The 25082-nt window shown below is 42.6% G+C and overlaps 1 protein-coding gene across 1 annotated transcript; it reads left to right on the top strand.

The window, feature by feature from the left end:
- The first annotated feature begins 1528 nt into the window (after window positions 1-1528).
- LOC133907486 (GDSL esterase/lipase At5g33370-like) lies at window positions 1529-3307 on the top strand. The gene is made up of 4 exons (XM_062349537.1): window positions 1529-1953; window positions 2049-2176; window positions 2281-2523; window positions 2615-3307. The coding sequence occupies exons 1-4, from the start codon at window positions 1698-1700 to the stop codon at window positions 3101-3103; spliced, it is 1116 nt and encodes a 371-aa protein (XP_062205521.1). The 5' UTR covers window positions 1529-1697; the 3' UTR covers window positions 3104-3307.
- The last annotated feature ends 21775 nt before the right edge of the window (window positions 3308-25082 follow it).

Raw genomic sequence — 25082 nt, 5'->3', positions numbered from 1 at the left:
GGACATCTTCAATTCAATCAATCTTTGTCCCGGCTTTGGTGACTTCTTCATGTATTATATCCATGTGAGATACTTAAGCATATACTTGATAAACATATTAGTTCCATCGACTATATTGTTATTAATTACCAAAATCACATTACATACCCTAAGAGAGCCATGTTTTCTACATAACACTCCCAAGCCAACTGCCAGGACGCATCTGACATGCTGAACAAATATCAACAACGTCATCATCGAAATCGATCGAGGAAAACAGATTGGACGCCGCCGGAGCGAGGTTTGGTGACCCAAAAGTAGATCGGACTTTGCCGACCTGACGACCCGAAGATAGGAACAAACACCTAGGGGATAAGGAGCATCCCCCTCCCCCAACATAGGAACCCTACCTACAACCTATAACAGCTGTCGATGGCGAGCTCATGTAGGCTGAAGATGCCACCAGAGAGAAGCATGACATATGCACGGTGCAGATCCAAACATTGCTGCACTTTCCTCACCAACAACTCCCAAATCAGGAGCTCCTCAACAAACTCTTGCAAACCGGCAACCCAACGAGATCGTAGCAGGCCTGTCGATGTGCAACACCATCGACAAAACACTAGTGATCCGGTAAACCATACCCATATGCATACTTAGGCAAGGGGAGTTGAAGGGCCTCTGATACTCTAGGAGAGTGGAGGCTGAGGAGATTCACCAGGGAGCAACACCAGCAAACTACCTGACGCAATCATGCAACCAGTTAACTTGATATGGAAGAACCTCAATCATGGTAGTCCAGCAGCTTGTTTTTCGCATAAATTCAGCACTACTTCTAGAGAAATGAAGAAAGAAGAAAGGGGAAAGAGCCACCCATTGGGGAGGAAACCGGTGAGGAGAACAAAAGCCATCTTAGCAACACCCTCTAGGGAAACCATACCGAAGATAAACTAAGGAAGAACCTTACAAGCACCTAAAGAACAAATCGCCTTATGACGAGCAACGATGACAAACGACAACCGGTAAAGCTCCTAAAACTAGCAGCTACTAAACTAAAATACTATAGCTATACAGGGAAACAAGTCCCTCACCCTCACCGACGTCGGCCAGAAGCCAGAGAGGGAGGGGAGGGGTCAGATCTGGTTCAAGACGAAGAGCTTCGGTGAAATCGACTTTTGAGTACTATAGCAGAGAAAAGGTTAGACGAAGATCCTAACCCCTAAAAGCTCTTTAACAAGAGCAGTAGTTACAGATACACATGCCTAGAAGAATCTTTATATCTTATGAAGAGGTGACTTAGTAAAATCATAAATGTTTTAAAGCTAGTCATCTATATCATAAAATTTTTTACCTATATTTTTAGCATGAATCTTAACGTAAACGAAAAGTCCTGACAAGCTATATATGCGTAAGGGCCCGCAATCCGCTCTCACATCTTACTCCCTCCCTTGACAAATAATTGTCACGGAAAGGTGCGGGCAGGAACATGCAAGCAGCAGTTTTTTAAGGGGTTTATGAATTCTCATGCGGCGCGCATCTAAGATTGTGGTTCGATTAATTCCGTTCCACTGGTTCTGATGTCCCGTGTCCATCTGCCCCATGAGCAACTCCTATATAACCTTCAGATCTGCAGGTATCATGTGCACGAACGAACACTCTGATTACCCAGTGACACACCCGTGCAAGTTAAGCTAGAACCGATCGCCCCACACGTGACGATGGGTGAGTCGCCTTCCTCCTCCCATTTGCTCTTGAGATGGTTCTTGGCGATGGCGCTCGCCGTGCTCCTCCTGGCGCCTGCAACGGAGTGCGCCCGCGCCTTCTTCATCTTCGGCGACTCGCTGGTGGACAGCGGCAATAACAACTACCTGATGACCACGGCGCGCGCCGACGCGCCGCCGTACGGGATCGACTACCCGACGCACCGCGCCACCGGGCGCTTCTCCAACGGCCTCAACATCCCCGACATTATAAGTGCGTCGCATCCCTCTGCACTGCAGCGGTTCGTTGTTGCAGGGTTCGTCCTGCTGACACGCTAACTCTCTTGTTGTGTGTCTATCTCGTCACAGGCGAGCACCTCGGCGCCGAGCCCACGCTGCCGTACCTGAGCCCGGGGCTCCGCGGCAAGAAACTGCTCGTCGGCGCCAACTTCGCGTCGGCCGGCGTCGGCATCCTCAACGACACTGGTTTCCAGTTTGTGAGAACACGACAGATCGTTTTCCCCTGGCAGCCTTTTGACGCACCTTGATTTGGCATGCATGCCGTGTCTTACACGCTTACTATACATACGCGTGCGTGCAGCTGAACATCATCCGGATCAACAGGCAGCTGGAGTACTTCGGCGAGTACCAGGGCAAGCTGCGCGCGCAGGTGGGCGCGGCCCGGGCGCGGCAGGTGGTGCGCCGCTCGCTGGTGCTCATTACCCTCGGCGGCAACGACTTCGTGAACAACTACTTCCTCGTCCCCTTCTCCCTGCGCTCCCGCCAGTTCTCGCTGCCCGACTACGTCCGCTACCTCATCTCCGAGTACAAGAAGATCCTCGTCGTACGGATTCTCTTCCTCCGTCTCTCTGCTTGTTGAATTTTGGAAGGCGCAGTTCTTGGCAGCTGACACATGCATATGGGCATGCACGCAGAGGCTGTACATGATGGGTTGCCGTCGCGTGCTGGTGACGGGCACGGGTCCGCTGGGCTGCGCGCCGGCGATCCTGGCGGAGCGCAGCCGCAACGGCGAGTGCGCGGTGGAGCTGATGCGCGCCGCTGAGCTCTTCAACCCGCAGCTGTCGCGCACCCTGGACCAGCTCAACCGCCGGTTCGGCGCGGGCACATTCATAGCGGCCAACGCCTTCCGCGTCCACTTCGACTTCGTCAGCGACCCGGCGGCTCACGGGTTCACGACGGCGAAGGAGGCGTGCTGCGGGCAGGGCCCCCACAACGGGCTGGGGCTGTGCACGGCGGCGTCGAACCTGTGCAGCGACCGGAGCAAGTACGTGTTCTGGGACGCGTACCACCCCACGGAGCGCGCCAACCGCGTCATCGTGAGCCAGTTCATGACCGGGTCGCTCGACTACGTCAGCCCCATGAACCTCAGCACCGTCTTCGAGATGGACGCCAGGTTACCCTGAGGAACCAACCGCGCGAGAGCTGCCGACCAAACTACGTTTGTGTGTGTAAGGGGCATCAATAATGATAGATGCTTATGGTCAGATGTTTATGGAAATAGAGTATAATATACACATATATATTATAATTTTTAATATAAATAATACTATAGTGCTTAGATATAGTTAATTATTTTGTTAAAACTAATATAAATAGCGGTGTTTAAGCATCTTGTTCTTCGTCTAAATACATATACTATTGTATTTAAAAAATAACCTTGATTTTTTTCCATAAATACCTCACTAGCTATCGCATTATAAATGCTCTAACGTTGCTGTCGCGTACCAACTTACTACAGGCAGTTTGTGCTTTTGTCGATGCTCGTTACACTGAGGAAGTTCTTGTGGAACAAGGGTATATACGATGACGTGTCAACCCGAGAGAGTGTGTACGAGTAGAGAAGGATTGAAATCGATCGATCCAGATCATAATAATTTTAAACATTCTTTTGGAAAGTAGGGACTTTATTATTTATTTATTATTACAAAGTGATTTAGAAGACATGGAGCAGAGCTGCAATTTGGTGCCGCGTCGAACCATCCGTGCCCGCGCACCAGAATGCAAGGTTTTGGGCCGTCTCCGGTGTCACGGTGGTGTCATTGGTTCGGCAGAAAATGCCCTAAGGGCCTGTTTGGAACGGCCCAGTATACGTAAGTTGAAGGCCCAAAAATCTAAACAAGGCCCAAGGGGTCCTCCTGGGTCATATATAGCTAAAAAGAAAAAGGGAAAAAAGAATCGAAGTCTGCCTTTTTGAAGCTACCTGAATTCCTCCTTCACATTCTATGTGGTCCTACTCCCACCAAAATAGATTTATTTTAAATAATAAAAAAGAGTTCCGGCCTCTGCACCCGTTGCATGCACGTAGCATGCTACCCTTTTGAGAGTTTTAGCAAAGAGCTAATAACATGCTACCTTTTTGAGAGTTTTAGCAAAGAGCTAATAACATGCACCTGGCGAATAGCTCTATGACGATGACGTCCAAAGAGTAACATGCTGCAAGGGTCTCCTTTATGTCCTCCTCACATAGCAACAACGCCTAATACATCAACCAGTATGAAAGTATTTTTTTTTCCTTTACAAAAGCAATATCGTTATAGCATTGCCAAATTGACCAACATAAAGTAACAATCCCAACCAAGGTTTTGTTCTTTTCTTTTGTCCCCCAATTTATAAGCAATTCCCCAAACATGTGGGAAATGCTTACTTTTGCTTTTATGCCTAGAACTATCGTGACCAATTGCCAAATCGCTCTAGCAAAATGATAATCAAGAAACATGAATTGTATACTCTCATTATAATGACAAAACAACACTTCTATCTGTCTTTCCAATTTCGTTTAGCAAAGTTTTGTTTTTAGGATCACGCCTTTGTGAAGGTACCGTATGAAAACCTTAATTTTCAAGGGCATCTTTACATTCCACATATATTTATTTGAGAAAGGGGTATTTTGATTGGCCATACTCTGATACATAGAATGGGTAGAAAACTTTCTATTCGTACATAGCTTCCATTTGAAATCATCTCTCTCTTGTGATAGACTGACACTGGTTAACCTAAGTACTAGGTCCTTCTAGATCACTAGCTTATCCCCCACTAAAACCCTACAAAAAGAGATATTGAGTGGGGCACTTCTCATCACTTCCACAACTATGGATGCATTTTCGTAACAATCTTAAAGATGGTTGGATATTGCTCGCTCACAAGACTGTTACCTAGCCATGTATCCTCCTAAAATCGTATTTAGCTTTCATCTCTAATTTAAAATGATCCTAAAAAAATCATGCTTAATTTTCATTAGGCAGAGTCACTAGGTTTCGTTTCCACTTGCGAAAGGGTTTAGGTCCCTATATATTTTTTGAGTAAGTTTTGTCATACCCTTCCTCATTCAGTAGTTTATAGAATCACTTATTGAGTAAACATTTGTTTTTTATGTCAAGATTGGAATACCTATACCTCTCTGATCCTTAGGGCTGCATAATATGTTGCATGACGTGCATCTTTCCAAATTATATTTCCTTTTATAATTATCCCCTTACCAAAAGACTATGGAACAATAATATTTCATTTTTTTAGCACTCCACAAGGTTTCTAAAAAAAAAGGAGAAGAAAAACATGAACACTGGTAGTAGGGGCGAAGCTCCAACTAGGGCCACTATCGTGGCCCCAAAATCCTTGGGTACCCCCATGTAGTTTTCCAGCCTATCTCAGCCACTTAGCCCAATTTGGCCCCAGGCCTTAAGAAAACTCATCGCACAAACCTATCAGTCTTGATTTCGCTCTGCAGCTTTGTCACTTTCATCTCGTGCCTTTCTCGTGAGCATGCAGCCATGCGCTGAACCTCCAAGCCCTAGCCGCTGGGCGTCGGTCGTAATCCTGCCTCGCGCCCTCACCATGATAAGAAGGGACCGACGACTCCAACTCTTCAAGGACCAGGCAACTGACAAGTAGGGATGAAAACGGAACGGAAAAATCCCGTCCCGTCCCGGTGTCGTATCCCATTTTTTCCCGATCATTTTCATTTTTTCGGGTCTTATTCGGAAACGGGATGAAAACGGTATAGCTCTTGCGAAAATGGTACCGGAAACGGTTTGAGATATTTTCGTCCGTTTTGTTATTTTCCCGTTTTTATTCGGGATATTTCCGTTTTCGTCCCGTTTTTCCTTCGCGGGATAAGGCCTGAATACATCAACCCTAGCCCACAAAGGCCCATTTGCGGTCTGCCGGCCTGCTAGCATTATCCATACGTTCCCGTTTCCCTAATTCCAGCCTTCCCAATCCCAGCGGCCAGCCTCCCAATCCCAGCCTCCAGCCGCCAGCCGCCGCCCGCCAGCCAACTGCGCACTGCGCTGCCGGCCTGCCGCTGCGCCTTCCAACATTGCCACTTCGCCCGACTTGCGCTCGCCATCAGCCGCCGCCACTCCGCCCGACCGCGCTCGCCAGCACCCGCCGCCGCTCCGCCCGCCTGCCGCCCGCCAGGCTACTGGGCACTGTGCTGCCGCTGCGCCCTCCAACGCCGGCGTTCCGCCCGACCGCGCTCGCCAGCAGCCGCCGCCACTCCGCCCGACCGCTATCGCCAGCACCCGCCGCCACTCCGCCTGACCGCCGCACGCCAGGTGCTCGGCGACGTCCTCCCGCCAGCCGTCGGCCCGCCCCGCCAGCGCTGCACCTTCGTGGCTTCTGCGCCAGCCGTCGGCCCGCCGCCCGCCAGCGCTGCACCTTCGTGGCTTCCGCGCCAGCTGCCGGCCCGCCGCCCGCCAGGAGCTCGGTGGCGTTCGACCACAAGCCGCTGGGCCCCCCTGCCAGCGCTCCATCTCCGTGGCGTCTGGCTCCGTGGTGACCGCGCTCCAGAAGTCCAGAGCAACTGAGCAAGTGAGATTTGTGCAATTGTGCTATACTGAGCTTTGTGCAATTGTGCTGTACTGATGTGTGCGCTTTGTGTTGCTGTGTGCTTTGTCCAGAGCAAGTGAGCTTTGTCCAGCCTCAAGAAGTCCAGAGCAAGTGCGCTTTGTGCTACTATGTGCAGTGTGCTTTGTCCAGAGCAGCTAGCAAGTGAGCTTTGTGAAGTGAGCGGCAGCACGATGCTACCAACTGGAGAAGCCCCTTCTAGATCGAGGCCACCAGATAAGTATCTTGGTTTAGGTCGCTTGCTCCTAGAGTTGCCGCCGCCGTCTACAGTCGATGCTAAGACCGACAGCTCTACTGCAGGTAAATCTGTGATGACCATCAATCAAAGCAATATATCTCTTCATTGTGATGAAAATGAAATGTTGCGATATTGACTGTCATTGTGATGAAAATAAAATATTAGGAAGTGTTCTAGTCACTGTGATGAAAATAAAATGATGATTTTAGAAAGTGTTCATTCGAATTTCCCATGACAATGATATAATGTCATGTGTTCATTTATTTGTGTTTTTATTCAAGAATCTGTTGTAATATCTAGCACGGGAATAAGACATTGCTCATTATTGATTCTTGTATTATTGATTCTTGTCAGGACCAAAGAGAAAGGCAAACGAAGTTCAAAGTGTTAGTTCGAGTATACATCTCGGTGTGTCAGCATCATCTACAACACCTGCAGTTGAGAGGGTTTCTATTGGCACCGATGGCAGTGGCACACATACACAGGAGCAGGGTGATGATGTAGCTCCAAATCCTAATGTTGTTATTGTTGATGATAGAGCAGAATCTCAGACAACTACAAAGCGGCAGAAGAAGTGCACATCTGATGTCTGGCAGTACTTTACTAAGAAAACAGATATAGTAGAGGTGAATGGGAAGAAATATGAGCAGTGCTGGGGATATTGCAACTTTCCAAATTGCAAGTCCAAATATAGGGCTGAGAGCTATCATGGAATATCCGGATTTCGGAACCATTTGAAATCAGCTCATAGTATAGTAAAAGGGCAGCAACAACTCAAAGTGGAAAAGGATCATGAAAAAGACATTACTGTTGTTGAGCCTTACAGGTATGATCAGGAAGCTAGTCTCAAGAAATTGTATTTGGCAATAATCATGCATGAGTATCCTTTCAATATAGTTGAGCATGATTACTTTGTTGAGTTTATTAAATCATTGCGCCCTAACTTTCCAATCAAGTCTCGTGTTATTGCTAGAAAGGAAATCATGGACATATATTTGGAAGAAAAGGATAAATTGTATGCACAATTTAAAAATGTTCATTGCCGCTTTAGTGCAACCATGGACATGTGGGCATCATGTCAAAACAAATCATACATGTGTGTCACCATTCATTGGATAGATGATGATTGGCATATTCAGAAGAGAATTGCGGGTTTCTTTCATGTAGAAGGACGACATACTGGTAAGAAGTTGGCACAGACCTTCTTTGAACTTATGGTCAAGTGGTACATTGAGAAGAAATTGTTTGCATTAACTTTGGACAATGCTAGTGCAAATGAAGTGGCAGTTAACGACATAATTACTGATCTCAAGGATGTTCATGCTTCTTTAGTTTGTGATGGTATATTTTTTCATGTGAGATGTGCCTGCCACATACTCAATTTGGTTGCTAGAGATGGCCTAAGTGTAATTGCAAAAATAATTGAGAAGATTAAAGCACTTGTACTAGTTGTAAAGGGCTCTCCGTTGCAGTGGGAGGAACTCATAAAGTGTGCCACTAAGTGTGGGTTGGATACAACGAAGGATCTCTCACTTGATGTTTCAACTAGATGGAATTCAACCTATCTGATGCTGAGGGATGCCTTGTATTACAAGCCTGCTTTTGTGAGACTTAAGTCCTCGGATCGCCGTAGGTACGAGAAAATTTCTCCATCTTCTGATGAATGGAATATGGCTATAACTATTTTTCAGTGCTTGATGAAATTATATGATCTTACTGAACTTCTCTCTGGTACTTTATATCCAACTGTAAATATGTTTTATAAAGGTTTCTGTGAGATAAAAGAATTGCTTGATAAATGGAAAGTTAGTGAAAATTTCATTATTAGTGAAATGGCAACTGCTATGGATACAAAGTTTGAGAAATATTGGAACAAGTCTAGTACTGCTCTTGCAGTGGCATGCTTTCTTGATCCTAGGTACAAGAAAAAGCTTGTAGAATTTTACATGAGAAAGTTCTATGGTGGTTTGTATCAAGTTCACCTTGAAGAGTTTGTTAGTGTTGTAAAGAAGGTGTATCAATTTTACGCTAGTTCTGCACCTATATCTTCAAAGGCAAAGAGTAATGTGAATGAACCTACAAACCCAGTAGATGAGCTCATGAGAAATAGAAATGATGAACTAGAAAGCTTCTTATATGATGATTGTGGCCCTGATAGAGATGGCCTAAGTGAGTTGGACAAATACATGGCAGAGCCACTTTTGAAACAAAGCCAATTTGACATTTTAGCATATTGGAAGAACCATACAGAAGATTACCCTATTCTTTCACAAATTGCCCATGATATGATGGCCATACAAGTGTCAACGGTTGCTTCAGAGTCTGCCTTTAGTGCTGGTGGCCGTGTCATTGATCCTTATCGCAGCCGTCTTGATCCTGAGATGGTACAAGCATTAATTTGCACTAAAGATTGGGTAGTTGTAGTAAGAAAAGGTGATAATTTAAATAGTTTTCCATTTATAATTGTGCAATAATTGGTTATTTTCTTTGACTGATGTATGTGTCTTTGTTTGATTTTTTAGATTCCAAGAATTTTCCTTCCATTGTGGATGATCTCGAGGTTCTAGAGTCTATTTCTAATAAACTGATGCATGAGGTACTTACCGTACTTATGCTATCCTCTCATGGTACAAGGTTGGAGGTGCATAGAATCTCTTGGTCCTTTTGATGCATGGATGTCCGAAGCTGATCACACACTCGCTCTTTAGCTATGCTCTTTTTTTTTGTTGTTTTCTTAACTGTAAATATGCAATACTATACCTCTATAATTTTAGGCCTTTAGCAGTTAGCAAGTTATTTTTCTTCATGTACATCCTGACTAACATGTCCTTTTTTCATGCATTGTAAAATTACAGGAGAAAGAAGAAGAAATAGCAAGTGATCCAGATGTGATGAATGATTATGAGTTGTAGGCCGAGAGTGATTGAAGAATGTTTATGTTCATGTTTTGTTGTCCTATTATTGTCATATGTTGACGTCGTGGTGGACTAGTGGTTCGATGTTATTATGTTAAGACTTTGTGTGGTTGTATGGATATTTATACTATCGTTCATTTATGTATCTGTTTGAGACTTATTGTTTGTGTGGTTAAATATATACATATCATCGTTATGTTGTATCACATGTTATCTCACTAAGTATGGATGATGCATTTATTGTAGTCATGTTAAACTTATACATGTTGACATGTCTTGATGGTTTTGTGGGTTTTTGATTTCGTTGTGTTTTTCGAATCTTGACCGATACCGCCATTTTCCCTATCGGATTTGTTCGTTTTCGACCATCCGATTATGTCCCGACCGTTTCCGTTCCCGTCTATCCCGTTTTCGTTTTCGTTCGGCTGAGAAAATGTGAAAACGAAAATAGTTAGAGGGTTTTTTCCGACCGTTCCCGTCTATTTTCATCCCTACTGACAAGGGGGCTGGGCCATGCCCCTACGCTACTGGCTATTGCGCTCTAGCCTAACGGCCACGATGATGGGCTGACAGCGTGAGCCAGTCCTGGACTATGTGAGAGTCCAGCAGTAGCATCCAACAGGTCGCTACCATAGCGTGCCCAAGGCCACTCTGCCAGGCCACTGCTGCTTGCTCAGGTATTGTTGCTCTTTCTCCAATTCTCCCCATCTGATCATCCCTTAATCTCTTATCCAATAGGCAACAATACAATTCAATTGAAATTGGAATCTGATTTGATTCATTTTGCATATTGGACAGGACTGATCTTGTAGTTGTAGTACATTTGTTCTAGAATTGCATAATGAAGAGGGTGAAGACATTGACAGGCTTGCATTTGTGCCTTTGAATCAATGGATCTTTGATTCGATCAATCGATTTGTTTAGTCTTGTGCTTCAGTGCTTGTGCCATGTGCCCGTGCCTCTGTCAAAAGACAGTATGTCTTGTACTCCTAACGCTAATGCTGATTGCTGACTACTAGCTACTAGATGCTACCATGTTAATGCTGCACTATTGCCTATTGGACGCCTTTGCCCTTGGATAGTTCAATTCAATATGTCTTGTACTGCGCGATGCCTTCAAGTTCAATTGTGCTTCTGCTATTGCAATAGCTCTAGGAACATGTGAGCGCCTCAAACAGCTAGTCTTTGTTCAATACAACAATAAAATGCATAGCAAAAATCTCAGTTGTACGCACATTCTTATAATTGCCATATTCTTTTGTAGGCATATACTTCAAATTGTTATGGAGATTAAAGAGGAATTTCAGAATTGATTTGAGAAAAAAATAGAGTTTGAAGTCGCAATTCTAATTTTAGAAGGTGCTTCAAATCTCACTTGGAAGATATAGTATATAATTCTGAATTATAGAACATATTATATAGTTATTTTTTTTACATATTTACTGCTACATTAAAAAGCCGTTTAGACATTTAGATAGTGGCCCTAGTCTTAGACCAACTCTAGCAGTAGAGTTATCAATTGCTACAGGACTCTGCAAAAGTACTGTACCACTGAAAATTGGTCTTCGCCAGTTACCTCACCCAGTGGTACAGTGCCAAAACAGTGATGCTACAGTGTTGCGGAGAGAGTGGGTGCCTGTATTTTTGCACGCTGTTTACAGTGCCGACAGTGGTCCGGAGGTAGAAAAATGCGTTGGTTTACTGTAACAAATACTGTAGTTGTACTGTTTATAGAGGCTGACAGCGGGACCGGAGAGAGAAAAAGAGGAGCAGAAGGTAGGAAATATGGTAGCTGCTAGAGATGAAAAAATAAAGGATACTGTAATAGTGATAGGGGATGCTGTAATAATGTTTTTGAGGATGAAAATTTAAGATAGGTGCTGGAGATGACCTTATTGATTGCATAGCTCCACTACTGACTGGTAGGCTACTTAAGCATGGAATTGATAAGCACTAATCTACCTCGATATGACATGTTTGGCCTTCTAATTACTCAGTTTCTTCACAAACTATTCTTCTACCCCCTTCCAATAAATGTTTCATAGTTTCCTATAATGCATGTGAATATCTAGATACCTAAATGGGTAGATCCTAACTCACAACTGAATAGCTATGTGTATTTATCCTCAAGTCCCTTAGCTTCCCTGTAGTAGGACATTTCACTCTTATCAATTCCATTTTGAGCCCTAATGTCAAAGGAACTCAAAGTAACTTCATTTTTTTTAGCATGTTCTAGATCATGATCAAAGAATATGTTGATATCATATGCATATTGCAGAATAGATAATATATCGTCCACTAGATGCGTCACTAATCCCCTTATTTGCTCATCTTCTTTTTTCGTAGCTATCAATATAGCTAGCACATCTACCACTATATTACAAAGTATGTGGGATAATAGATCTCCTTAGCGTAAGCCTTTCTTCATTTGGAAGTATGAACAAATGGCACCATCGACTTTGATACCCACCACTACGTGAAAAATGGATAATGAGACATGATTTAGTGATGGGTCATTATACGACCCACCATTTATATAGCCTCGGGTTGAGACCGGGCATAGACCCGTCACTGATTGTAGGTTATAGGTGATGGGTTATAATACTGTCCATCACTTATGACATAGGTGCCGGGTTATACTAAATCTGTCACTTATGACCTGATCATAGGTAACAGGTATCCCTACACGAGTCATAAGTGATGGGTCATATTACGATCTATCACTTATAACTTGGCAAAGGTGACAGGTCTCCCTGCACAAGTAATTAGTGACGGGTCATATTACGACGGGTAATCTTATGACCCATCACTTATGACTTGGATATGTTATAAGATCTGGCCCGCTACTGTGCGCGCCCAGACTGGCCAGCATTGTGCGTGCACAATAGATTGGCGATTTCCTCCAGTTCCGTTAGAGACTCTCTAATATTTTGTTAATTTGAAGTTTAAATTGATGCTAGGTCTTTGAAGGTTTGCATCTCCGCATTTCCTCCTCCTCTAATCCTTATTTGGTAGATTTGTTGTGTTTTGAGTTGTAATCGGTCATTTTGCATCTTTATCTAGAATCTTAGTATAAGTGAGTTGTATTTATCTTAGATTTAGTACTAGGTTTGTCTGATCTACTGTGAGATTCCACAGATCTAGTATAATTATATGGAATTTTTAATCGCATTCTTAACTATGAAATTAAGGTAATTGTTAATGAAGAATGAATATTTTTACATTAATTATAAATGATAGATAGAAGTTAGATGTACCTTGAGACCCAGACTTGTTCGGAGTACCTGAACGGGGTGAAGAATTTCATGAGTGCTTCCTTTGTGGATATGAAAGATTGTGGTAAAATGGTAATGTATTGTCCATATCACGACTGCAGGAATGATAAGAAGTTCGCAAAACCGAACAATATCCATACACACTTGGTTATGCATGGATTTAAAGAGAATTATTCATGTTGAAACAAATATGATGAGGAATGCCTTAATGAGGGAGAGATGGATCGGGCCCTCCATGCAAACAGTGTGGATCAAGGACTTACATCCGGTGAAATAGATTATGATCTCAGGGACGAGGACATATTAGATTTCAATTATGATGATCTCGAGAGACCAGATGGTGCGGGATGTCGAGCGACATGACGAGTATAACAATGGTGAGTTTTCTAAATTCCAGGAATTTATGCGGGATTCCAATATGCTCATTTATCCCAATTGTAAGGAGTAGTACATGCATATATTTGGGAACCTAAAGCTTCTACAGCTGAAGGCAACCCATGGTTGGACTGATAAGAGTTTTGAAGCATTGTTGGATTTGGTAAGGGACATGGTACAAGAGGGGAACTTGGTGCCCGAGGGAGTCTACGATGTGAAGAAGATAATTTATCCTTTAGGACTAGAAATAGAAAAATACACGCATGTAAGCATGATTGTATCTTGTTTCGTGGAGAGTATGCAGAGCTGGATCAATGCCCTGTGTGTGGAACCCATTGATATAAGTGTAGAAATGACGGTGGTGACGGGGACAGATGCAAAAAAGTAAAGGGTCTCCTAGGAAGGTGGTGTGATATTTTCCTGTAATTTCCCATCTGAAACGTCTGTTTGCTAATAGAAAGGAGGACCAATTGGTGCGTTGGAATAAGGAGGGTCGTAAGAATGACACAATGATACAACACCCAACGGATTCTGCTTAGTGCCAAATCGTTGATTTCATATTAGGTTGGTTCGCTGAAGAATTGAGAAATATTATGTTTGATATCAGGAACAAAACAACCTGCCAACGATATTGATGTATCTGATGCCTTTAGTCGATGATCTTAAGTAACTCTGATCGGAAGACATCGAGGTTTTGGATCAGTACAAGCAAGAGTACTTTACATTGCACGGCAAGTACTTCATAACTTGTCAGTTCAGAGCAAAAGAAAAGGTGAAGCTTACCCACATTGCTTAGATGACACATGTAGTTTGAGGTTGACCAATTCAAAGAACATAGTGTACATGCGGCATCGATGTTTTCTTCCTAGAAAGCACCCGTACTAAAACATAGACAATCAGTTCGATGGCATAAGGAAGAAAGCGTTACCTCTGAGGCATTTCAGTGGGGAAGATGTCCACAATAGGGTTAAGAGTATCAATGTTATTCTTGGTAAGCGAAAACAATCCTCTGAGGATGATGAACAAAAAGGAATGTGGAAAAAGAAATCAATACTATTCAAGCTAGAGTATTGGGAAAAATTAGATGTTAGCCACTCTATCGACAACATGCATGTAAAGAAGAATATTTGTGAGAGTGTCTGATTGGTACATTGCTCCAAGTGAATGGAAAAAGGAAAGGATCATGAGAATGCACAAGCTGACCCTGAAGAAATGGGTTTAAGGCCGGAGCTCCATGCACATGATATGGATAAAGGAAAACACCTACCCCCAGCAGCTACCACCCTCTCCAAGAAGGAGAAAAAAGAATTCTACGAGTTCTTGCACAATGTGAAAGTTCTCTCCGGTTACTCGTCCAATATTGCAAGACTTCTTTCGGTGAAAGAGCTGTAAATGAATTTCGTCTTGATGAAGTCCCATGATTGCCATGTGATGATGACGTCACTGTTTGCGGTAGTTATTAGGAGCATCCTCCCAATTAAGGTTCGTGAGGCTATCCTGAGCCTATACTTTTTCTTCAATGCAATTAAACAAAATGTGCTCGATCCAGATACGTTGGAGGAGCTAGAAAAAAGACACTTTGAGACTCTATGTATTCTTGAGGTGTATTTTTCATCATCCTTTTTTATATCATGGTACATCTCACTACACCTTGTGAAGGAGATACACTACCTTGGTCCCCCGTTCCTGCATCACATGTTTCCACATGAAAGATATATGGCTGTTCTCAAGTCGTACGTAAGGAATCAAGCCTTTCTTGAGGGATGCATCATACAAGGTTACGCGATGGAGGAGACACTAGAGTGGTCTGTTAATTATATTGACCCAAATAACCCAATTGTCATGCCTAAGTCTTGCCATGAGGGGAGGCTCGCAGGTGTAGGGGTCCTGGGGAAGATGGCAGTAACTCTTTATTTGAAGGCATACGACCAAATTCACTTCCACGTGATGCAACAAATGAGCGAAGTGTGTCCATATATCAATGAGCACAAGCATATGCTACTTGAAGAGAATTCGGGGCAAACCAAAGCTTGAGTTGCGAGGCAACATATGCAAAAGTTCATGACATGGTTTCGAGATTGAATTGGACAATCGAGTACTCCTACAAGTGCTATGATAAAAAAATGGCATCGGACCCTATATACGCAATTGTGACATATCAATGGTATGATATAAACGGATACACATTTTACATGGTTGCCCAAGATAAGAAGAGCATATACTAGAACAATGATGTCTGTATAGATGCTTATGATAATGACATGCAGAGGGGCACATAATACAGTCAAATAGAGGAGATCTGGGAGATGAACTACTTGTGATTCAAGGTTTGGTGCCGTTGGGTTAATGGGGAAAAGTGCACCACTAATGAAAAGTATGGATTCACTAGCGTTGATCTCAAACATGTCAGATACAAATCTGAACCCTTCGTACTCGCTAAAGATGTTCGCCAAGTCTTTTATGTGACTGAAACAACAAAGAAGAAACGCTATGTGGTTCTTATCGATCGTTGGAGTTGCAAACGTCATTAATGAGAAGGAGTTCAATCAATTCAATGAAATCCCCCATTTTGGTACTGCAATCATACCACGTCTTTCGCCGACCGAGAAAACTCCATACCTGTGCTTCGACCATAACGAAGGGATCCATGTCAAGAAAGCATGAAAATAGCGAATTTGAATTTCAGTGTTGAATTTGTAATATTAATGTCAAATTTGAATGTTTATATATTAAATTTGTAATATTTATGTTAAATTTGTAATACTAATGTCAAATTTGTAATATTAGTGTCAAATTTATAATATTAATGCTAAATTTGTAATATTAATGTCAAATTTGTAATATTAGTGTCAAATTTGTAATATTAATTTAAAATTTGAATTTTATGTTTCTAGTTATTTGAATTTGTAATATTAATATCAAATTTATATTTTAGGTTTCAATAGTAAAAGGTGACGAGTCATACGGTTCACCTGTTACTTATTATATAATAAGCCGTCACTTATTGCATATCATAGGTGACAGGTTACTTAGTATTACTCGTCACTTATGAGTTATAATAAGTAATGGATGGTAATTATAGGTGATAGGTGAAAGTTTTCACCTTTCACCTATGACCCACTGTATATATAGGTGGTAGTTTTTCTCCGTCTCATTGCCTAAGTCCTAGCCTCTATTCCACTTGCCCATAGCACCCACTCGCGCTAGGGTTCACCGTCGCCCCACTCCACCAGGCCTCTCCGACGCCTCGCCTAGGGAATCTTCACCACCTGGCACCTCTCCGCCACCTCGCTCGACGCCTCTTCGCCGCTTCTCCACCGGCGCCTCTGTGACTCCGGCCGATCACCGCAAGAGGATATCACCACCTGGAGCTCCTTGTCTACTGCCGACCACCGCGGGCTCCTCCCCGATGACCGCCAACTGCCGACCACACTGCACTCTCCTCTCCGATGACTGTCGACCGCCGACCACACCGCAAGCTCCTCCTCGCCGACCGTCGATCGCTGCACACTCCCCGCTTCCCTCCCCTTTGCCGTGACTCCGGTAAGAACTTGTTAGATTTATATCGAAAATATTTTGAGATCACAACTCTCATCTTATCAGATTTTACAAATATATTACCATAAATTGCTAGTCAAAGTGTTCTTTAATATAATTTAGCACTTGTCAAATATCCGACAAAACACTTATCCATGACTAGGGAAAGTGATTGTGGTGTTATTATGGCTCGAGCACAGTGCAGTGCAATGAAGAACATTTCCATTATATATCTTTCCATGGATCATAATTGGTATGTGCAACTTGCATCCTTGTCCTTGAGAGAAGGCAAGTAGGAGCTGCAGTGGTAGAAATAGATGGGGGCAGCAGCTTCCTCGAGTCCTCGATCTGAATGTTAATTCTGAACCATGTAGGCAAAGTTCATGTCTTAGCCGTACAAGCAACCCGCTCGATGGCGTACGCTCATTCGTAAGATCGCAGGAGCACTTTGGACACAACTCATTACAGATGTGATCTTTCGTAATAAAAGTCAGGTTCTGATTTGAAGTAGAAGGTTTATAAGAATACTATTCCCTCCACCTTTTTGGTTGATGTTATTTGCAGTTTTCAAGACATAACTTTAATAACTACTTTTTATAACTTTGTATGATCAATCTACACATGTAAATGTAAACTATAATTAATGTGATGAAAGTCTTTATACAGACAAATATATATAAATATAACTTTCATATATAATCTTGATTATTAACGGTCAAATAAACAAAGTACAGTGGAGGGAGTAGTTGAATCGTCCTTTTTCCTTGATATTCATCTCAGATGCTCAAAATAGTTTAAAAATATATCTGGAGCTGAAGAAAATGTAGCGTCATTGAAAATGTGTGTTGTATAGTACTAGAAGTACCTCAGTTCCTTTTCATTGGTTCTTCAGGACACCACCCTGTCTCCAATTAACATCTTTGACCACTACCAGAAACTTTACAATATATTGAAATCATGGCAATTTTGATAGACAGTTTCCCGATATAATTTTGTAAAAATTTGTAAAATTTAACAGCACCCGTTCTCGAACAATACTCCTATGCAGTAAAACGTAAAAGGCAAAATAGTATGAATATGCAGTAAATAATTAAGCTTTAGTATGTAATTGGACCATATATGGCAGTGGTGGGTCGTGATACTTGAAGCATTTCTCATCGCCTAACGAATTGAATCACGGATCGCTGACTCAGGGAGCGTACATAGGTCCTATCGGCCTAGTACCTTCCTAGATGGATGTAGGTCAGCTATCATCAATGTAGCACCTATCGCACACGAGTAGCTAAGCATATTCTGAGAGCTGGATTTTATTTAATGAATGTACGATAGCAAATACTCTGACTGCATTATCTATTATACTATATTACTCATACTCTGACTGCATCAATGTACAAGATCATGTTTTGAGTTATGATTTATCCTCAATGAAGAATTCTTAATTCAGAACATTATTCCTAAAAAAGTTGATGTTGAACCTAGGAAAATAGGCTGGCGTAAAGTAGATATATTGTTAAGGTGTCTAAGGTTTTAGAAAGCAATAATAAATACTCAATTGGCAAACCCAATTTCAAGCGTTTATATATAAGCAGCTTTGCATATATACAATTTATCTTGTTCTTAACCTTGATTTCTTTTATTTTATTTAAAAAATCATAGGGCAGAAGATGACTATTACCGTTTAGAAACCAAAAGCACAGAGTATGCTAGCACTAGAGGCCACTCGGCACATGATGGGACGAAGCCCGCACCTAACGTCCTCTTCCGGCAACAACGAAAAGCCAGTATCACAGCCCAAGTCCTGTTCCGTGCGAGTAGGAGTGCTGACGTCGGGCAAGTAGCGAAGACTACAATCCCCACCGAAGAGGTATTAATATGAGCTAATGTATTTTATACTTGTTAAATGGAGTAATATTTTTTATTTATGTCAATTCCTCTTGTTTTCTCTCTAGATGGAGGAAATATAGTCTCCAAGCCAGATAGCTAGTAGTGGTGCACGAGCCTGAAAGCCAAGGACATAAACACAGTGGCCGACAGACAAGGTTATTGTCACAGGAATCGATGCTGGCGGGTTGCCTATGGATGAAAATGCCCTGAATAGATTCGGAGGGTCACATGGCTCATTATTCGGGAAAAGGTGCTGATAACGACTAAGTTCGATGACCTCAGTGATGAAGCGAAGAGAGACTTGTTTGATTATGTCGTCAAGCAATATCTGGAGTACCCTGGAAACATGAACGAGTGTCAAACGGCTGCCCCAGTCAATGAAGCAATGAAAACGATTGCAAACTTCCTAAGCTTTAAGAGTAAGCTTATTAATCAGTTTTTGGCTAAAGGGGTGGCACCCTTTGAGAGCTATAAGCACTTGAAAGAGTAAGATTGTGATGCTTTTGTGCAGATGAAAAACTTAGAGCAGTAAAAAGGAGAGTGAGGAGAAGAAGCAACTTCGGGTTAGGAACAAGCATAACCATAGGACCAGTGCAACTGGGTACGCTAGGAAAAGGAAAAAATAGTAGGCAGAGGATGATAAGTTAGCCAAACAAGGCCGTGAGAATCCTTGGTTGCAATTCCCGAGATGATCGTGTTCGTATTTGCATGCAAGAGGTGAACTGTCCGAAAAGCAAGGAAATCACATTCAGAAACAGCGGAACCCAGCTAGTCGCAGAAAAAGTAAAAGAAAAGGCAGCTGAAGCTAGCTAAGGTTTTTGCACTGGGGTCAGTGAACATGATGTTCTCTTTGTGTCGCTAGGAAACCCGAAGCACCCAGGTCGAGTGCCTAGGGTTGAAAATACGGCTTTCTCGAAGACCTCATGATGTACAAGAAGAGGAAGGCGTCTTACAGTGGACATGGATGCAATTACACGGGACATCACCCGAAAAGTTTATGCAAGGATCATGGGGCAGTATGCATCATAGGGAATAAAGATTTTCATGCCACAGGAAACTAGCCCTGGAGCTGCAGGGAAGAGTAGTTGCGCCTCCAAGGAGGTTGATCAATAAGTAGCTACTACTGTGACCGAGCCGGATATGATTGACCTGCTAGAAGGGTCCATGCCTTGCAGCTTTGTAATTAGGCCTGGTGGGTATCTCATCAAAGTTGCAAGGGGTCAGGTGCTTCTAGACGTCTGTTTTTTATATACGGTCCCGATACGTGATGGCTACACCATGATTACGGTGGATATGGTTCATAGCAATGTCACTGATCACGTGTTGGAGATCCCCCCAATGATGAAGTTACAACTTTGCGTGAAGCTCTTCGTCAAAGGATCCAGTGAAAGAGGGGTGACTTCGTGGTGTTCAGTGCATCCCAGTCTGGACGAGCTTCAAGTGCACTACCGCCACGCCCCTCACTTCCAGAGAAAGCAGCTTCACTGCCTTATCCTCCTCCAGAGGCGCTAGCTTCACTGCCCTATTATCCACATCCGGTAGAAGAAGGAAAATGAAGCTAAGAAGAAAGGCTCTAAGAAGCACCTGCCGAAGATGTCAAAGGCTATTGTATCGACGAAGAAGTCCACAGATATTGGAGCAGCGTGGACTAGTGCAAATACAAAATTTCAATATGGGAAGCCCTTGATGAGGGTAGCTGACCTAGCAAGGGTGGAAAAATCATGTGCCAACCTGCATAATTACTACATTCAGGCTGCTAGAGACAGAAATGCTCAATCCATTGTCGTACAATACAAATGACGCCACTTCTTAACTAATGTCGATGGCTACTTCATTGTGGATTTTAATGACTTATATGACCTCTTCAACCTTGATGGCATGGACGTATCGTTATTACAGATCTTCACATTGTAAGTCCCTTGAAACTGGATATTCATTAATTAATACCATTAACTATTGAATCTAACTATATTCTTATATGTAGACACTTGATCGGAGAAACAAAGAAGAATAAGGAGCCCATCGCATTTCTTGACCATGAGGCCATTACAATATCGGTCATCCAACTTCACCTCGACTACATTGTGGACCATGTGGCCATGGCAATGCAACAATATTCCAAAATACACTATCTGCTGGGCGCCCACAACACCGGTGGCCATTGGATCTTACTGGTTATTTGTCTCAAGTGGAACTTGGTGTGATACCCCGACCTGTCAAGACCAATAGCACCAAAATGTAAACTTAGACATCATGATTACAATACTATAAAAGGACTCCTTGATGCGTAAGTTCTACCTGACTTAGTTTACATATTTAACTTTTATAACATTTAAATGCTCCCTAATTGGTCTCTCTTTATGTTGGGCTTTGAAAAGTACTTTTGAGCTCAACCTGACTACAACGCGAAAGATGGCCGCAAACTGACACACAAGACCAGGTTCGCTATAAGTGCTACCAAACAGGTTACCAAATGCTCTCTTTTGCTGTTTTTTTTAATCTAACAATAAATTTTCTTTTCAGTTGTGCAACCAATAACCACCGGGTAATACCTGCGGATTCTATGTTGCGTGGAACATGCTCCTCACGCTCCACATGAAGGATATCATATCCCCCGGTGTAAGTTCAATACAAGATTATTCGTAACTAATTTCAATAATTAGTTTAATTCTATGATAACATGACATTGGTTATGCGTCAAATTATACAGAAATTTTTAGCTTCTTTTTTTGACGACGGTGCATGCTCGGAGATTTGACGATGGATCGTCAAGTTCATGGTGTCTGAAGTCATCATCCCACACGGCGAGTTCCACAATATAATCCCTAGGTTGTGAGATCTTATGTAATATGAGTTGATCGGAATTTTGTAACATTTGTGATTCTATAATGAATTGATTGGAACTTTGTAAACTTTATAATTCTATGGTGAAGCGGGTTCTTATATAAGTGTGTTTGACAATATGGATTTGGATGTGTTGCTGTTGTTTGAAGGGAGAAGACGGCTGTCAAATCTTGGCTATGCTCCAGGATGCAGCTAGGAAATAATACAATCATAACAGGTAAGCTACACATAAGTGATAGGTAATCTTGTTACCAATCACTTATATGTTCATATAAGTGACGTGTAACTAGGTTACTAGTCACTTATGTCTTTCTCCCTATTACATGGGTGAAAGATATAAGTGACGAGTTTGAGGAAGCGTCCAAATAACATTTCAATTAATCATTAGGACAATTATTTGCTTAATCACAACTACAATGATTAACCAAAATACCATCCCAGTAGTCCCAGTATGTATTTTGTGCCTAAGATCGAAACAAATGCCTTTTCAACATATAGCATCACAACAAAGCTTAAGAAAGATATAGTAATTAAATTATATTACAAGGTCTTAAGTATCCAACCATTTACAATAATTTACAACAAAAGATTAGAGAAACTACGCAGCAAAAAAGTAACACATATCAACACCAAAAGCTAGGTGAAACCATATGCCCTTAGGATCCACCTAAAAGCACATCACACGAGTAGTTTACATTACTCATTCCCACCACCTACTTTGGCAAGCGTGAAGTAGCCAAACACGAGCTCCTCCTCACCGGTAGAACCTAAAAGAGCAGCGTGAGTACGAAGGTATTCGCAAGACCTAATCCATAATGTGTACATATAATAGCTCGACAACAAGGAGAATGGATTGATGTATTAACCAGGAATAGGTCACATGGTTAAGTAAATTTCATAAGCGAAATGCAGCTTGACATACACATGTGAGCTTCTATACTTGACCAAAAGTAACTTTCTACCATGTAGCCAACAATTTGAACATAAATGTAACTGGAACCATCTCATATAATCAATAATCATTTCCGACCATCCCCAACACACCATCCCATATCACACATCCCCTAATTTGAAAACTCTACGACCAATGCAAATGGACATAATCATGCTCATGACCGAGAGCGTGGCAATTCAAATTATTTTTACACCCTACAGGGGGTACTCCTTTACTAACACGACTCGAGGACCATACGGTTCACGTGTCCACACAAGCCTACATAAGGGGATACTCATGTCAACCTTTCTCAATAAGCCCTAACCGTTTGATCATACACCGATATATGCGAGAGTCATCCAGAACTACTTTCGAAGCAAATTAGATATCCCTACAAGCCTATCATGCCCATGACACCATCAACTCACACGCCAAAAGGCCACAACTATAAAAGTATTCGACTTATCGTTCCCATATGCGACATGTAGTAAGTATGAAAAGTGCTAAAGCCATCTGCACCGACGGACAGTGCTTAAACGAGGCAAGCGATCTATAGCATCCAGGCTCCTCTCCCGAACTACACTGAGGAACTCCTCCGGTGTAGAAGATACCCATAGCACCACCCACATCTCTCCTCATTCTCACATCTCATATAACCCACATCATTGTCATTGTGTTTGTAAACAATAAGTAAGTCATAAGCTCGTGAACAATCATTGAAATATTGCACGTCTTCTACCGAGGACCTATGTATTGCTAAGCATTTCAAATAATTTGTAAGTTAGACATTAAAAATATTATCAAGACTACAAGGATATGGATAATCAATAACTCAAGATAGAGGTAATGCAATTCATCAAGATAGGTTCTACCCATTTAAACCCGACAATGGATTCACTACTCGTGCAAACATACATAAAGCTTAATTTATCAAGTTATACAATACGAGATCCGAAGTAGTAGATTGAGTATGCTTAGATGCTTACCTTGCTGCTCTAGCGGTTGCCTGATACTCCCGGCGCAACACTCACATAATTTCGGTAGATTGGCGTTACCTTCACTAGCTTAGACCGTTGGCGTAATGCTCTCTAAATGAAGCAAGAATGCATTGCAAAAATAATCAAACGATGGAAAAGTGTGCATATGATGCATGCTTGAAAATTAATAGAGCGCCACGTTTCGAAAACATTTGCAAAAGACCACCAAATGATTAGGGTTCTGAAGTTTGAAACCATGGATAAGAAAACCTAAGTGCATATAGCTTTAAGTGGCTAGCGGTCAGATCGGTGTTAAAGTGGCGGTCAGACCGCTGATGTGCAGAAGGTTTTGGCCTCTGGCAGTCAGACCGACAGTATGTCGGCGGTCAAACCGACCCTATTGGTGGTTAGACCGCGAGATCCTGTCGGCGCCCCTTTGCGAGGCCGTCGACAAAAGCTCCAGCAAAACCTTCGACCACGAAGGGTACCAAAATGCTCTATGAAACTAGTGGAGTGCTTCTAGGGTGGTTTGGATAACTTTCACCAAGCGAAACTTGGAAAACTCCACGGATGTGATCTAAGCTAAGGTTGAACTTGGGTCTTAAACAAAATGAGGACCAATTTGAGCTCGGCAATGATAGAGAAACGGTAGGGGATGTCTCACGTTGGTGTAGGGAAGCTTTCTATTGGAGGGAATTACTTTGAGGAAGCTCCGATTTGAAGATCGGGCTCTGGGGTGATTTGGGGCTTGAGGTGGATGATCTCGTGTGGAAACTTCACTAACACCGAGGGTGAAGGGGATGAGCTCGAGTAAGCCTTCGGGGAGCTCAAGAAAGTCCTCTTCGTCGATCTCCAGTCCTCTTGGACATCGAGGTAGTCTCTCTCTCTCTCTTGGTGTGGGTGAATGAGTGAATGAGAGTGAGAGTGAGTGAGTGAGAGAGAGAGTTAACTGACTTTCTTAAGTGGAGCCTCTGTGCTGTGGCGATCAGATCGCAGAAAGCCCACATGGCAAGCCTACGTGGCTGCCCCCTGGTCATCAGACCACGGGGAATCCTGGTCAGACTGCGAGGGCGGTCTTAGGCTGAAAAGTTGATTCTATTCCTCTTTTCTATTCTTCTTCATCTCCAAGGTATTTAGAGTTTTTCTAAAAGGGCTCTAAACTATCTCCAAATACTTTTAAAACATATTTAAATTCAAATTATCAAACGAATACGTATAAACATAATGCCATAATGCTTATGAATGCTCAATCACATGATTAGCATTTTGGGACGTAACAACGAGTAACCTAGTTACCCATTACTTATGTTAGGGCATAAGTGATGGGTGAAGATGTTACCCGTCACTTATGTCTTTCTCCCCAGTACATGAGAGATGAGGATAGGTGACGGGTCACGGTTATGACCTGTCACCTATGAACTCATTGGTGATGGATCCTTACTCATCACCAATGATTAGTCATCAGTTACGCGTCTGGGGTGACGGGCGTCACCCATGTCCGTTATGACATGTCACACTTAATCTTTTTTCACATAGTGAACGCTACCCCAAAATAAAT

Source organism: Phragmites australis, chromosome 24, assembly GCF_958298935.1.
Source record: "Phragmites australis chromosome 24, lpPhrAust1.1, whole genome shotgun sequence".
Taxonomy (NCBI): Eukaryota; Viridiplantae; Streptophyta; class Magnoliopsida; order Poales; family Poaceae; genus Phragmites; species Phragmites australis.
The sequence above is the reverse complement of the archived record's forward strand: the minus strand, read 5'-3'. Positions and strand labels throughout refer to the sequence as shown.

Bases quoted from the DNA above. Each gene is read 5' to 3' on its own strand.
- LOC133907486 (XM_062349537.1), top strand. From the start codon at position 1,698: ATGGGTGAGTCGCCTTCCTCCTCCCATTTGCTCTTGAGATGGTTCTTG. The intron at 1,954-2,048 runs GTGCGTCGCATC...ATCTCGTCACAG, and splicing joins CAACATCCCCGACATTATAA to GCGAGCACCTCGGCGCCGAG. The intron at 2,524-2,614 runs GTACGGATTCTC...GCATGCACGCAG, and splicing joins AGTACAAGAAGATCCTCGTC to AGGCTGTACATGATGGGTTG.